This window comes from Neoarius graeffei, chromosome 15, assembly GCF_027579695.1.
Source record: "Neoarius graeffei isolate fNeoGra1 chromosome 15, fNeoGra1.pri, whole genome shotgun sequence".
NCBI classification, from domain to species: domain Eukaryota; kingdom Metazoa; phylum Chordata; class Actinopteri; order Siluriformes; family Ariidae; genus Neoarius; species Neoarius graeffei.
Window position 1 is genome coordinate 75,661,233 of NC_083583.1, and position 15,698 is coordinate 75,676,930.

Here is a 15,698-nt window from a genome sequence, read left to right on the forward strand (position 1 = left end):
AACATGTCTTCAGAGTGTAGGGAGAGGAGTTACCTTCAATGCCGAACAGATCGAAGAACTGTGACTTAGCCAATGACCGATTACTCTGGTCATCTAGTACTGCATAGACACGCTGCATTCGTTCACGCTGGTTGGAGGGGTACACTCTTACTAGACATATCTTCGAGCATGACCTGGGTTGGAGAGAGTTAGTGCATATCTCTGTGCATTTAGAGCTCACTCTCGGAGGATCACCTGTCTGCTCTGACTCACATTTGGTCTCTTCAGTGGACCAAAGGGCGGGCCCAGGGTGTAAAGCAGTCACATGCTTCTCGCTGTCACATTCTTTGCATTTCACAGATAACTTGCAGTCCTTAGCAATATGTTTGGTAGAAGCACAGCATCTGTAACAGATGGAGTTTTCTTTCAGATAGGCTTTCCGGTCGTCCAGGTGCTTGCTTCAAAAAGCTCGACACTTAGTGAGGGGGTGGGGTTTGTCATGGATAGGGCAGTGTTTGTCTGGCTCATCTGACTTCTTCTCAGGCTGGCTGGACGTAGAGGCTGAGGCAGTGGCCGACACTTCAGTTTTCTTGACGAAGACAGATGGCTTGTTTGACTTAATGGTTCTGTCTGGCTTCATGCTGCTTGCACAGCTGGATGAGGAGAAAACGAAACTTGGGTCATTTCTAGTTTTCGCTTGGCCACATATAAACTGCACGAAAAAGCTAAATGGTGGGAAGGCTACTTTAAACTGTTCTTTATATCTGGAGCCTTGTGTCATCCATTTTTCCTGAAGGCCGTATGGGAGTTTTTCAACTATAGGGTTAACACCCCATGCAGTGTCAAGGTATGCGAGCCCAGGTGTGAGGCCACTCCACTTAGCAGACTCTAGCTCCTGTAGCAGGTCTCCCAGTTCTCTGAGTTATTGAGGGTTTTTGTTTGTAATGCGGGGGAAATCTTCAAGTCTTTTCAGCAAAGCATGCTCGATGACTTCAGGGCTCCCATAGCAGTCCTCTAGGCGCTGCCATACTAGCTGGACTGCTTTCTCTGGACATGTTACATGGACTGACCTGATTCGTTTGGCATGCATGGAGGACTCTGGCCCGAGCCATTTGACGAGTAGGTCGAGCTGTTCTCTGCGTGTCAGGCTTAGGTTGTGCGTTATGCTCTGAAATGAGGTTTTCCATGCCCAATAATTCTCCGGGCGGTCATCAAATTGGGTCAGTCCTGAACTCACCATCTCCCTTCTTATCAAGTAGGTGGCAAAGTCGGGAAGCTGAGGCGGTGCATCTGTGTAGCCCTCAGATGTTCCACGTGAAGGAGGGTTGGGGGCGTACTGTGGTGCGAGGTTGTTCTGTTGGCTTGCATAACTGACTGGAGTTTGCCGAAGGAGGTTGCTGGCATGAGGCTGAGCTTGAGGAGAGTGCTGAGTGGCAGTTGGAGGAGGAGGAAGTGTCTGTGATTGAGGAAAAGGCTGCTGAGCGTATTGCACTGAAATGTTCTGTACATACTCCCTAGTGCGCTGGGCTCTCTCTTCTTCTCCAAAATCAAGGCGCTGTTCATCCTCCATGTCAGCCGCTGCTTCATAGACCTCTGCTTCTCTGGATGCCGCTGTCGCTTCCTTCTCTAGCTGCAACACATGAAGGTCAGCTTCCACCTCTGCGACGTGTTGCTTCAGCCAATGTTTTTTGTTGCTGCTCCTCAATGCGAGCTTTCTCGCGTAACATTACGGCTTCTCTCTCTGCATATGCGATTTTCACCTTATACGCCTCTGCCTTCGCCCTTGCTTTGGTTGCTGCACTGCTAGCTGTTGATGCACTGGATCTTACTGATGAGGCTCTAGACTTCGCCTCTAAAGTTTGCAGTTTGTTCTTGTCTTCCTGAGACATGTTGGGTCTTCAGACGGCGACGCTGCTGTGCTGTTGCTTTTCCCGCTGAGTGGATGCCCTTTTACTATTCTGTCCTAGCGATGTGTCCCAACAATGCACAGACAGATAGTGAACGGTTGAATGAGAGACGGAGCACAGTTAATGCTGTCAGTGTCAGAAGCTTTACTGTAGAACTCATCCAAATTCCGTAAAACTAAAGAAAATACAAATAAACGTATCACAAAGGTGTTCCATGTGTAAAGCATACATTCAAGTTGCTAGAGAGCTAGCATAACACAACTCGTTTAACTAGTGATGTTGATTCCAGACAAATGCACAGTTAACCTTTTCTTTAAACGTATTTCTCTTTCAGTTTGTTAATAGTATCAACGGAAATGCACATCTTAAGTGTAGACTTTCAAACAGACAACGAAACAACTTACGGGCATATCTACTCCAAGGATTCAGCGAACGCACAGCACAGCATACATACTGTCTAACTTGAAAACATTACATCCGGTCAGTGACGGTGAACTAAACCCACATTGCAACACTATTATGACCAGTAGATGGCACTCACACACCACAAATTACATCCAAGGCTTCTGCCCAGAGAGAAGCTAAGGAAACAGACTAAACTCGAAACAGACAAATTCAAATCACAAAAATTAAATCAAAGTCATAACAGGTACAGAGTGTGAGTCCAAGTCTGGATCAGGCCTCCAGCAGAGCTTTTACAGCCCTGGGGAAGAAGCTATTTTGGTGTCTTGCTTTTTGTGACTTTATGACCCTAAAGGCCAATTTATGCTGACAACCCAGTCCTCGCAGATAGCGTCGCAGACAGTGTCTGCGTAGCCCCCCCACCTTCGCAGACGCTCTGAGCACACCTCCCAAAAATTGTGACCACTGCAGAAGCCTCGCAGACAGCGTCGCAGACAAGAGGGCTCTGATTGGTCCACTCTACATCCGCTGTACACGCACTTCCACTTCCCTACTTTCCCGGTTTGGTTTGTTTTCACAACCGCCATTTTTAAAAACATGAGCGAAGATGGAGCAGCACGAAGAGCGGTTGATCGAGGAAGTGAGGAAGTACGTACATCTATACGACTCCAGTTCTAGTCATTATAAGTAACCGGAGGATAAACACTCCACTAACCACACCCACCAACTACTCCTAGCAATTTCGCGACTTCGCGCCCCCTTGCATTGTGGTGGTGAATAACATCGCGCACGCCTATTACTCCCCACTCAACGACAAATTACAACTGTCTGCGAAAAGCTATCTGCGAAAGCCTTGTCGCAAGAGCATGCAGAGGCCTTAAGCCTGCCAGAGGGAAGGGTGCCAAAAAGACATTGTCCGGGGTGAGTGCAGCCAATCCTAATCTTTGTGGCTCTCTTTCTCAGACTGGCAGAGTAGATCTGTTCCAGGGACTGGAGATGGGTACCAATAATTTTTGATGCAGTCCTGATGATCTGCTGCAGATCTTTCCTCTCCTCTGAGGTGCAGCTGGAGAATCACACTATGCATCCATAGCTCAATACGTATTGCGTATTGTTCTCTGTGGAGCTGTTGTTCCTGCTGCTTTCCGGTAGTCCAGCAGCTCTTTTTTACTGAGCGTTGTGAAAGTTTGCGTGACGTACATTTCCACAGATGATTAGTTGAGGTTCTATTATCTTTCCATCACCATAATAAATAAATATATCCTAGACATATACAGAATGAGAATGAATGTGGAAAGAAAATCGAACAAAGTAAGAAAAAAAAAATTAAATTAACATTTTTGCCATTAGACATTGAGTCAGTTTAAATGGAAAAAGCTTAAGTATTTACATCCTTTTGAATATTTTCTGTTTACCAATAAAGAGCTTTCCTTTAAACAAGAGCACTATATGTCTTCTGCAGTATGTGTTGGAAATGGAATTCCTCTTTCTTTTCCAGGCAAAGTTGGCTAAGAACTACGGCAAGAAGCGCATGGACCCATACTGTAGAATTCGGCTTGGCTACACCGTATACGACACACCTACAGCACATAAAGGAGCCAAAAACCCACACTGGAATGAAGGATTTCAGTTCCCTTTGTCTTCTGCAGTTGACTCCTTCTACCTGGAAATCTTTAATGAGGTTTGGTTAATCATATCAACAACCTTCTAATTTCCTTTTATCCTGGTCTGAAATATTATTTGTCGACATTGTCATTGAGGATTCAGCTTTGTCACTTCCTTTACTTCCACTCAATTGCTAGCTTCTCAACTTTGCAATATTAATACACCAGTGGTTTGTAACATAGGGCAGGCCTAAAGAAAAGAGAACTTTTTTTTTTAACAAATCCAAAAGTTTGTCAGTGGTCTTCAAGTGAAAACTAACTGTCACAAATATTACATTTACCATAACTATATATTTTATGGGCGGCACGGTGGTGTAGTGGTTAGCACTGTCGCCTCACAACAAGAAGGTTCTGGGTTCAAGCCTAGTGGTCAACGGGGGCCTTTCTGTATGGAGTTTGCATGTTCTCCCCATGTCTGTGTGGGTTTGCTCCAGTTTCCCAGTTTGAAAGAGGTGTAAAAGATGCCATTTTTGTCAACCTGGAGTGACCATCACTGAACAGAGATCTGAGATGCTACTTATCAGCCACCTATAGTCCAGTCCTTGGTACACTTCCCAGACAACTGAATACAGATCCACACCAAGGTGGTGTTTACATTAGACCATATCAACGGATCATCAGATTAACGTTTTTAAAACGATTCGCGTGCACACAGCAATGCCAATACACGATTCGCGTGCACACAGCAACGCCAATACACGGATACGCTAATCACATGACTAGATGGCACGTAAGTTGAAATGTGTCAGTGCGGCTCAGCGCTTCCTCCTCAGCGGCTGTGCTCCAAATCACTCCGCCCTGAACAGCGAGTGCCCTCTGGAGGGTGCGCACTCTGGCCCTGCGCAGCTCACAGAGCACGCGAATGAAGCGCACGAGCAGTGATTCGGGACTGAGCCGCTGTGTGTGTGATCCCAGTGCATATCAGGCATGCGCAAGTCACTCACCACTTGCAAGTGGAAGGATGGCAAGCCTAAAGACAATCATAACTACACAATGGGCAGTATTTGCATCTTACCATGAACAACATTAAGAATGACAAAGCAAAGCATTATATTCATACTTTTATACTCTTTAATGAAAATAAAAAGGTGATACAAGGCGGAAACAATAGCAGGAAGTGAAGTCCGTGCCGTTTTTCAGCAGTCGCGTCACATGACCAACGTGGCATGAACAACGCCAGCGAATCAGGAAGGTGGATGTCACAGTGACGTTGTCCAATGACGACGTCAGCTAGAGCTCAGCACTGCATTTCCTCGTATCTCAATGTTTACACAGCACCGGATCAGACACGAACTGGGTTGAATACGTGGGCCCTGGCGGATTCAAGTTGTTCCGCCTGTGGAGTCGTTTCTCGGCATTTTAATGTGAACGGACAGTGCATCCGCGACGAAAACGAGACGGATATGGACTAATGTAAACACCACCCAAGACTCAGCTGACTTCAACGGCTCACATGATGGCAGAGAGAGAGCCAATGAGCCACAAATCACCCTAACGACCCTCTAGGCTGCTAACACCATTCATGCCCGGCCTCCAGTGACTAACAACCTATAGGATGACTGAGAGGGTCACTGGAGGGTCACCCATGTGACCTCAACAACTCTCTTTTAAAGTTGTTTTGGCCCATGAGATGATAAATACCTGAAACTCCCCACTAGTCAGAACTGAAGAAGCCTTTCGGATGAGAGGTGAAACATCTTCAAGGATTTCAAGCAAATCCAGTTGCCGCCTTTAGTGCCTACGGATTACAATGACCTGGATGATGGAGAACCTTCACAGACATATTCCTCTTCTGTCAGCCCTTAAATCTAGTGGTGTATTTGGAAGTGTCCACAATGGAAACAGAATACTTTGATTATACACGGATTATGGTGACCTGGATGACTGAGAACCTTCACAGACATATAATCATTTACCAGACCAGACGGAGCCTCAGCTTTCCCTGTGTATTTTTTTAAACAAAAAGTAAATAAAGTGGGCATTCATATACAAACTCCTTTGTTCCATGTTGTTTTTTTAGAGGGCATTTTATATGGATGAGCGCATCGCCTGCACTCATGTGACTATCCCGAGGAGTTTGAGTGAAGGCACTGTAGTTGACGAGTGGTACAGCCTGAGTGGAAGACAAGGAGATGATAAAGAAGGCATGATTAACCTGGTCATGTCCTACTCTGTGAGTCTGAGCTTACACACACACACACACACACACACACACACACACACACACACACACACACACACACACACACACACACAGTGCTCTTGTTTAAAGATACCTTGGTAATTACAAAACATCAGGGCTGAACATTACATCACAAATACATGACATTGCAATTTATTGTGTCTCAGTACACTTTTCTAAGAGTTCCGCAAGTAAGGGCTGTCATTGCAGCATTTCCTGGTGTGTTGCAATCTGGGGAAATAGACCTAACATCTTGCTGGAAACTGTTTTAACCTGTTGTACAGAGAAGTGAATCAATCACCTGTAATTTTGTTTATAGCTTCATACAGTGTGTTTGTTGTCACACATGGTAAGTGGGGACAATGAGAAAGATAAGTCATGATGTTTTCTATAACTTAATTATTTAGTTTTATGAATATCCTATTGTCCTCAAACACTCATGACATGCTTTTTGCAAATAAGAACTAAACTATAGATTTATAGCAAATGCAAAACATGTTTATCAACATGTTTCAGAAACTATAGCTTTCATAGAGATGATGGGCTTTAATGTGTAAAAAAAAAGAGTTATTTGCAATTTGTCATCACTTTTTACAAAATAAAACCCTGTTGTGCAAATACATTGTCCATTATTTCATTTGTGAGCAGCAGGTACAGATGGACTCTCATACAGCGCAGCAGCAGAAATTTGGAGGCAGCCTGAACTCCAGGGGCCAGATCAGAATCACTGTAGTGCAGGTATATGGTGCAAGAACATAACACATCAACTTTCAAAGTGTCATTTGAATGTGTAGAGGCTTATTGCATGCCAACTCTTCCAGAATTCAGAACTTTTATGTATTATGTATTAATGAAGTTTGGATTTCGGGGTAGTTAAAAAGGGGTGGGAAATTAAAAAAAGTATTGTACTTCTTCCCACTCCTTTTTTGAACAATGTGCGGTGTATTGTAATGTCTGAGCTCTTTATGTATTTTATTTATTAATTTTTTTGTCACTTTCTCATGTTCTTTCTTTTGTATGTACAAATAGTTACATACATTTTTTATACATGTTCGAAATAAATAAATAAATTCATTCATTCATTCATTTTCCCAGTACATGTCATGGATTTTTTTTTCTGAAAAAAAGTCACATTTAGAACCAAAAAAAAGCTAAAGCTCAACTCCAAATTATTTGTATGTTATGAATTTTGGCCCTTGGATCTAAATTTCATTACCTTTCCGATTCTTTGTCTTTTTATCTTAAAGGAATAATTCGGAGTGATATGCTTTCTAGGTCTATTTTCGCATTATTGGGAGTGCATACGTTGAGTTGCTACCACAATCACGTTAATCGGATGTGTTTTGAGATAGTTCGTTTTTTGCGATTTCAACCGGAAAGCACTAACACGGCAGTGCGAGGGGCATGTCTTTTTGCCAATACAAAACACTAGTTTTAAAACCATTGCAAAGCTCAAAACAACATGACAGTTCTGTAGCAGTGAGTAGAGGGTTCCTACAAACAAAACGAAGTGTCCCTAGCTCTGCAAGTGCATGGACAGAGTGTGTAGAAGAGTAAATACAAAGCCAGTACCTTACCTGAAGTTGTTCTTCTCCAGACACCATCTTCAGGGGGAAGTCTGTAAAAGTCGAGTGCCGAGTGCAGAGCCTATCCTCTGCACTCGGCACTCGACTTTTACGGACTTTCCCCTGAATGCTACCAGGATCTTTCTGAGGTTTTCAGTAAGGGGAAGGCCTGCAGACTACCCCTGCACAGACCCTATGACTAGTCTTAAAACTAGTCTTAAAACCCATTTTTACTCCTTGGCTTTTAACTCCGCATGAGACTCTGCTCTTGTTTTAATGTTTTATGGTTTGCTTTTATTTATGGTTTTATTGTTTCTAATTGCTTTTAAAAACAATGAAACAAATGTTCTACTGTCTGTTTTATTTATTTCATTGCTTTTAATTGTTTATGTCTTTATGTACAGCACCTTGTTTTCAACTACGGTTGTTTTAAAGTGCTATATAAATAAAGTTGAGTTGAGTTGAGACTGTGCCATCGACCTGGTACTGGGCACGGCACCACCATGAGGGTGCATCTGTCCCCTTTCCCAGAAAGAGCATGCCACCATGGAGGAATACATCCAAGAAGCTCTCAAACAGGGTTACATCCAGCCGTTGAAATCTCCTGCCTTGGTCGGATTCTATTTTGTAGAGAAGCAAGGAGGTGGACTTCGACCCTGCATTGACTATCAAGGTCTTAATGAGGTCACGATCGAGTACCCATATCCTCTCCTACTGGTACCAGCAGCTCTGGAGCAACTCTGATCAGCCAAGATATTTTCCAAGTTGGATCTAAGAAGTGCCTACAACTTGAGCCGAATCAAATGAGGTGATGAGTGGAAGACAGCGTTCAGCACAACCACTGGTCACTTCAAATACCGGGTCATGCTGTATGGCCTATCTTCAGCTCCCAGCGTGTTCTAAAACTTCATCAACGATGTACTATGGGACATGCTGGGAAAGTATGTCATTGCATACATAGATAACATCTTGATTTACTCCTCAGATTTCCACAGTCATCAGAGCCATACTAAAACGGCTGCTCGAAAATCACCTCTACATCAAGGCCAAGAAGTGCGAATTCCACCTGGACAAGATCTCCTTCTTGGGCTACATCATCAGCCCAGAAGGAGTCAGCATGGATTCTGCTGAAGTCTCGGCCATCATCTTATGGCCACAACCCAAGTCAGTCAAGGACCTCCAGAGGTTTCTAGGTTTTGCCAACTTTACCGACATTTTATCAGGAACTTCAGCACCTTGGCCTCACCTCTGACCACCCTCCTGAAAAAGGGGTCCCATGTGCCTTAGGTGGAATCCTCAGGTGGAAGAAGCCTTCAACCAGCTCAAAGCCACATTCACATCAGCTCCCATTCTCCAACATCCAGACCCCCAAAGCCATTTGTCGTAGAGGTGGACACCTCTGACACGGGAGTTGGAGTCATCCTTTCCCAACAGTTTGGAGAAAGGCCAAAACTACACCCAGTGGCCTTTTTCTCCAAAAAGCTTACCCCTGCTGAAAGGAACTATGAAGTGGGCAATCGTGAGCTGCTGGCCATCAAGTTAGCCCTAGAAGAGTGGCGACACTGGCTGGAGGGAGCAACTCACCTGTTCACCATCTTAACTGACCACAAGAACCTAGAGTATCTTAAGAAGGCCAAGAGGTTGAATCCACGTCAGGCCAGGTGGGCACTATTCTTTACCTGGTTTAACTTCTCGATCTCCTTCCGACCAGGATCTAAGAACACCAAGGTGGATGCTCTGTCCCAGGCTGTGGATCCATCTCTCAGAGACACAGAACCCCAACCCATTATCCTACCCCAACACTTCATCCAATCCATCACATAGGATCTGGGCAGTGAAATTCGTAAGTCACAACCTCAATCCACTCCTAACATCATCCCACCTGGTCTCCTCTTTGTGCCCCCACATCTATGTGGCAAACTCATCACCTGGGCACACTCCGCTCCTGCTACCAGTCACCTCAACGGTCAACACACCTACCAAAGGCTGAAGAATCGGTACTGGTGAGACAACATGGTAGCCAAGATCAACCGTTTTGTCTCTTCCTATTCCAACTGCGCACAGGCTAAGGTTCCACAAGCTCCTCCGGCCGGCAAATTTATGCCTCTACCTGTCCCGCAGTGACCTTGGTCACACTTGGTGATTGACTTCATCACAGACCTTCCCGCATCCCAGAACAACACCACAATCACGGTCACCATAGACCAGTTCTCGAAGGCCTTGAGACTCATCCCTCTTCTGGGCATTCCCACTGCTGCCCAAATGGCTGAACTTCTGTATCAGCAAATCTTCCTCTACTATGGCATCCCTGAGGACGTTGTAAGTGACCAAGGTCCTCAGTTCATATTCAAGTTCTGGTCATGCTTTAGGGAGAGACTGGTGGTGTCCATTAGCCTCACATCTGGCTACCACCCCAATCCAATGGACAGGTAGAGCAGGCCAACCAGGAGATCGGCTGCTTCCTACGCATCTACTGTATGCGCAACCGGAGGGCTGGGCACATTTCCTGCCATGGGCTGAGTATGCACAGAACTCACTGAAGCATTCTGCAACTCAGCTAACACCATTCAGTGCATACTTGGCTACCAACCACCCTTGTTCCCCTGGGACTATGCACCCAGTCAAGTCCAAGCAGTTGACAAATGGCTCAAACACAGCCAGACTGTTTGGGAGGAGGTTCACCAGTGATTAGAAGTTGTCTACATGAAAAACAAAGCCTACGCTGATCGTCATAGAGGAGAGACCCCCATGTACCTCCCGGGAGATCAAGTATGGGTGGCAACAAAGAATCTACGTGAGACACAAGCCTGTAAGAAGCTCCAACCATGATACATTGGACCTTTCAAGGTACTACGTTGCATCAACGACATCTCTTATCGACTAGAACTTCCACCACACAGCAGAATCTCTCCTACTTTCCACATGTCCAATCTTAAACCCGTCATTCCAGGTCTACTCGCCGAGAATACACCCACTCTTGACTACCCTTGTCTGAACCTCAATGGAAAACCTATCTACCAGGGCAACAAGATCCTCAATTCCAGGCGCAGAGGTGGCCAGATTGAGTACCTGGTAGATTGGGAAGGATACAGGCCAGAGGAACACAGTTGGGTCAAATCCAAGGACATCCTCGACCCCCTGCTCAAACAAGACTTCCACGCTCAGCACCCCAGCAAACCAGCACCCAGAGGTCGAGGACGCCCCCAAAAGACTTTAGCTCCCAGAGGTAGCTCCTTGGGGGGGCTTTGTTAGTAAATCCGCTGGTGAAGAGCTGACTACAAACATGGACAGCTCAAACTACAACTCCCAGAGCTCACAGCGCCCTCTGTCCCCTGTCTTCTGAAATCACAGCTGTCATCCATTTCCTCATCACCTACCTCATATATAAGCACTAGTCACACAAGCACTCACCGTGAAGTATTATTCCGGTTCACCGATCATACCAAGCCTTGTTATCTCTCTGACTGCCTATCTACCTTTTGACCTCTCACTAGTGTTTTCTCATTTCCTTGATTCCTGATTTCCTCTGACACTCTGTTTGCCGATTGCCCGACCCTACCGTGTTTACTGGCCTTGATTCCTGTCTCTCATTTTGGCTTGGTTCACTATTTTAAAGCTGTCTTCCACCGCACATGCATCCGTAAGTGCCTGTGGACTCACACAGACATAGAGGACATGTGCTTGACTGGCCTGCTGCCAGTCAAGTTCTGGTTCCTATCAAGAATGTATGGTGCATCATGAAGAGGAAAATCAGACAATGGCGATCACAGACTGTTGAGCAGCTTGAAGTCTTGTATCAAGCAACTTGTTACTTCTATCTGGTTTACATTTGGGATTTGCATCCATGCACTAATTCAAAAGTTCAAAATGTAATAGAAGTGTACATCAGATGCAGTTTGGGATGAAATCATGATGCATCATTTCTCATGTAGTTGCATCAGTAAAATCTGATTTATTAATACTTGATTATTAGTAGAGACCCTGTGCCAGTGATGTGACCAATAATTTTATGTTTAAATTGATTCCTCCTCTGTAAATGGTGTGTGTGTGTGTGTGTGTGTGTGTGTGTGTGTGTGTGTAATATTCTATCAGTGCATATATCCACTTCATGTTTACACACACAATGTTTTTGGACAGGGTGGCACGGTGGTGTAGTGGTTAGCGCTGTCGCCTCACAGCAAGAAGGTCCTGGGTTCAAGCCCCGGGGCCGGCGAGGGCCTTTCTGTGTGGAGTTTGCATGTTCTCCCCGTGTCCACGTGGGTTTCCTCCGGGTGCTCTGGTTTCCCCCACAGTCCAAAGACATGCAGGTTAGGCTAATTGGTGACTCTAAATTGACCGTAGGTGTGAATGTGAGTGTGAATGGTTGTCTGTGTCTATGTGTCAGCCCTGCGATGACCTGGCGACTTGTCCAGGGTGTACCCCGCCTTTTGCCCGTAGTCAGCTGGGATAGGCTCCAGCTTGCCTGCGACCCTGTAGAAGGACAAAGCGGCTAGAGATAATGAGATGAGATGAGATGTTTTTGGACTTTGTACTTAAATTTTTCTTTCATCTGATGCTAGAGTATATTTTTTCCAAAAATGTTTTGATTTGTTTCATGCTTTGAGATGCTCTAAAGATGCTCTGTCCTTGTTTTTTGAGGAGAAATGTTTTTGTGTGAGGTGTAGCTTACCTTTGTGTATTGCTTATTATTCTCTGTGGAATGTTGTTACTGCTATTTTCAGGTCATCATGCAACTCTTTTTGAGTGAGCATTGTGAAAGTTTGCATGATGCACTTTTCTGCGGATGATTAGTTGATTGTCCATGATCTTTCCACTGCCATATTAGATAAAGACAGATACAGAATGAGAATGAATGTATAAAGAGAATCTAAAAAAAATTAAGAAAAAAATTTAGATTCACATTTTTGCCATTAGAGTCAGTTTAAATGGACAACGCGTGAGTATTTGTGTTCTGTTGAATATTTTTCACTTACCAGGAACGAGTTTTCTTTTAAACAACAACACTATATGTCTTCTACAGTATACATTGGAAATGGAATTCCTCTTTCTTTTCCAGGCAAAGTTGGCTAAGAACTATGGCATGATGCGCATGGACCCATACTGTAGAATCTGGCTCGGCTACACCATGTATGAAACATGTACAGCATATAATGGAGCTGAAAACCCATACTGGCACAAAGTGATTCAGTGCCCTTTGCCACCCACAGTCAACTGCTTCTACCTGGAAATCTTTGATGAGGTTCAGTTGATCAACTATAAGTATAACTATAGACTATAACTACATTAGCTGGCTAGTATAGTGTCTGGATGTTTGTCTTTCTTTTTTTTTATTTAAATAGGTGCTTGCTGGGGAAACATCTATTTCACTGCAGGCGTTTTACTGTTTCTCATTAATATAACCTTTTGTTATTTTGAGAAAATGAGACAAGTCTCAAGCTCAATGTAGTGGAACTGAAAAAAGTCATTAGAAATAATAATTATTGCAACAACAAAGAGTTTAATGGTACTAATAAATTTTCATATTATAGTTACCTTTTATCCTGGTCTGAAATATTATTTGTAGACTTTTTGTATCATTCAGGCTTCAGCTTCATCACTTCATTTACTTGCACTTGATTGCTAGCATCTCAACTTCACAGTATGAACACACCTGTGTTTTTTAACAAGAGGCAGGCCAAAAGAAAAATACTTTTTTTTTCTCCCCCGAACACCAATCCAAACCTTTGTGTCAGTGGTCTGGAAGTGAAAACTAGGTGTTGCAAATATTACATTTACCATAACTTTACATTTTTTGTAATTATGACTATTTATGGACTATTTATAACTATTTCTTATGGGAAGAAAATCACAATTACAGAGGTATTTTATACTATAGTACACAGGCATATTGTAATCATATATATATTTCAGGGGGCATGCATACATAGCCCCCTGAAAGTATTGGAACAAGGCCAATTCTTTTGTTTTTGCTATACACTGAAGACCTTTGGGTTTGAGCGCAAAAGAGCTGAAATTCTGATCCATCTCCTGATTTCCTAGATGTTTTAAACAACTTAGAACTTAGCAACTTTGGTGACAGACCAATTCTTAAAGTGATCAAAAGTATCAGAAGAGGTGCCTGTTGTTGCCCAGGTGCACCCTGTTAGATTGGCTATTTAAACAATTAATAGCTCTGAATGTTTACTCTTGGTTTGAGCCCTGGGGTTCAATTGTAAAGACTGCATTTATTGTTCAAAAGATAAACCAACATGAAGACCAGAGAGCTGTCTATGAGGAACAGCTGTCCATGTTGAATCAGAGAAATCCATCAGAACCATTGCACGAGCATTAGTCACAGCCAATACAGCAAAGAAACCACTGTTTTCACTGCATTAATAACCAGGCATCAAACGGGTCAACTAAAAAAAACTGCAGCAGTGGAAGATGGAAACATTGTGAGAGCTGTGAAGAAAAGATACAAAAACAACAGTCAGTGATGTCCATAAGTCAATAAATTAATTTGTTCATTACCACTAATATTTTGAGGCCGTTTAGGAAACAACAACTTAAAAGCAAATTCATTCAGTTTCATAAAATTGTCCAAATATGGCACAAGTCAGAAGCAGTTCCTCTTCTGTAAGTCCTTAAAGCTAGTGGTATATTTGTAAGTGTCCACAATGGAAACAGAATACTTTGATTATAACCTAGAACCATTTACCAGAACATATTGAGCCTCAGCCTTCCTCATGTCTTTTTATTTATAAAAAAAAGTAAATAAATTAGGCATTCAGATATGAACTCCTTTGTTCCATGTTGTTGTTTTTTAGAGGGCATTTTCCAGGGATGATCGCATTGCCTGGATTCATGTGACTATTCCGGAGAGTTTGAAGAAAGACAGAGTCATTGATGAGTGGTACAGCCTGAGTGGAAGACAAGGAGATGATAAGGAAGGCATGATTAACCTTGTCATGTCCTACTCTGTGAGTCTGAGCTTAAATACACACACGCACACACACTGGGCTCTTGTTTAAAAATTCCTGGAAAATTACAAAACATAAGGGTTGAGCAATAAGAGGCTTTGGCTCACTGCTCACCAAATCCTGAGTGTTGACTTGGAGGCCCTTCACAAGTTCTTGAATCATCTGTTGCTGGAGACTAGTCTCCAGGAGATGGTGCAGGAAGGGTTCCATGTGGGTGGGAGTGTCATGCTTATACTCAAAATTCTCCACTACTGTAACACTCGCATTGCGAGATGGGGAGAACACAGACACAAATCAGGTCTCTGTTTACAACCTGAAGAATTTTTAATGAATAAAGAGGGATGGGGAAATGCAGGAAAAGTGAGTGGTGAAATGAGTGCAGTCTGTGCAGATGGCAGAGAGCCCAAACCAGCCTAGGGTGAGGTTGCAGGCAGGGGCTGGCTGCCCTGAAGCCTTGCAACATTCCAAAGGTGGTGCTGCTTGCCAGTGTAGAGTCCGTGGAGCTCAAACTCATCATCGTCCTTGGCATCTGCCAGGCTGCCTAGGCAGAGAGGGAGAGTGTGTGTGAGCTTGCACACGGTGAAATATTGACTATCCTCTGAGCATTGTTGTGCCTTTTTATATTCCCTTGGCTGCCTAAGGAGGGTGAAATAAGGTGCTGATTTTGTTGCTCCAGCTGCACGTGATCAGCTCCGCCCTGTGGTCACTCTACTTCTGGCTGTTTCTTCAGCACCATGGGAGTGGTTGTGTGAGGAACAGTGCATTGCATTGGTGGTGGTTTCACCAGGCCATCATCACAGTTCCCACACAGTTCTCAGTGGGATCATCATTATCCTCATCATGGATGTCACGTCTCAGTTTCACCAATGATTATTGATGGATAGCACGAGTATGGGTAGCAAGGCCAGCAGCCAATGCACACAGCCTTGAGCAGACATTGCATCTGAAGGGGCATCAGCAGTTTCTGGTGCCTTTCTTAGGCAGGCCTGATTTATCTGGTATGTTCTATTTTCCTTAAAAGTGGATTACCCCCTTCCGGA

At 44.0% G+C, this 15,698-nt stretch overlaps 1 protein-coding gene across 1 annotated transcript in view; it reads left to right on the forward strand.

Annotated features, from left to right (window-relative positions):
- The window catches only part of LOC132899069 (uncharacterized), a 74,868-nt gene that overhangs the window by 26,054 nt on the left and 33,116 nt on the right, over nucleotides 1-15,698 (forward strand). The window contains exons 4-8 of the mRNA XM_060940708.1: nucleotides 3,787-3,969; nucleotides 5,973-6,125; nucleotides 6,783-6,872; nucleotides 12,756-12,938; nucleotides 14,506-14,658. Coding sequence (XP_060796691.1) covers nucleotides 3,787-3,969; nucleotides 5,973-6,125; nucleotides 6,783-6,872; nucleotides 12,756-12,938; nucleotides 14,506-14,658 — 762 coding nt within the window. The remainder of the gene's footprint in view (nucleotides 1-3,786; nucleotides 3,970-5,972; nucleotides 6,126-6,782; nucleotides 6,873-12,755; nucleotides 12,939-14,505; nucleotides 14,659-15,698) is intronic.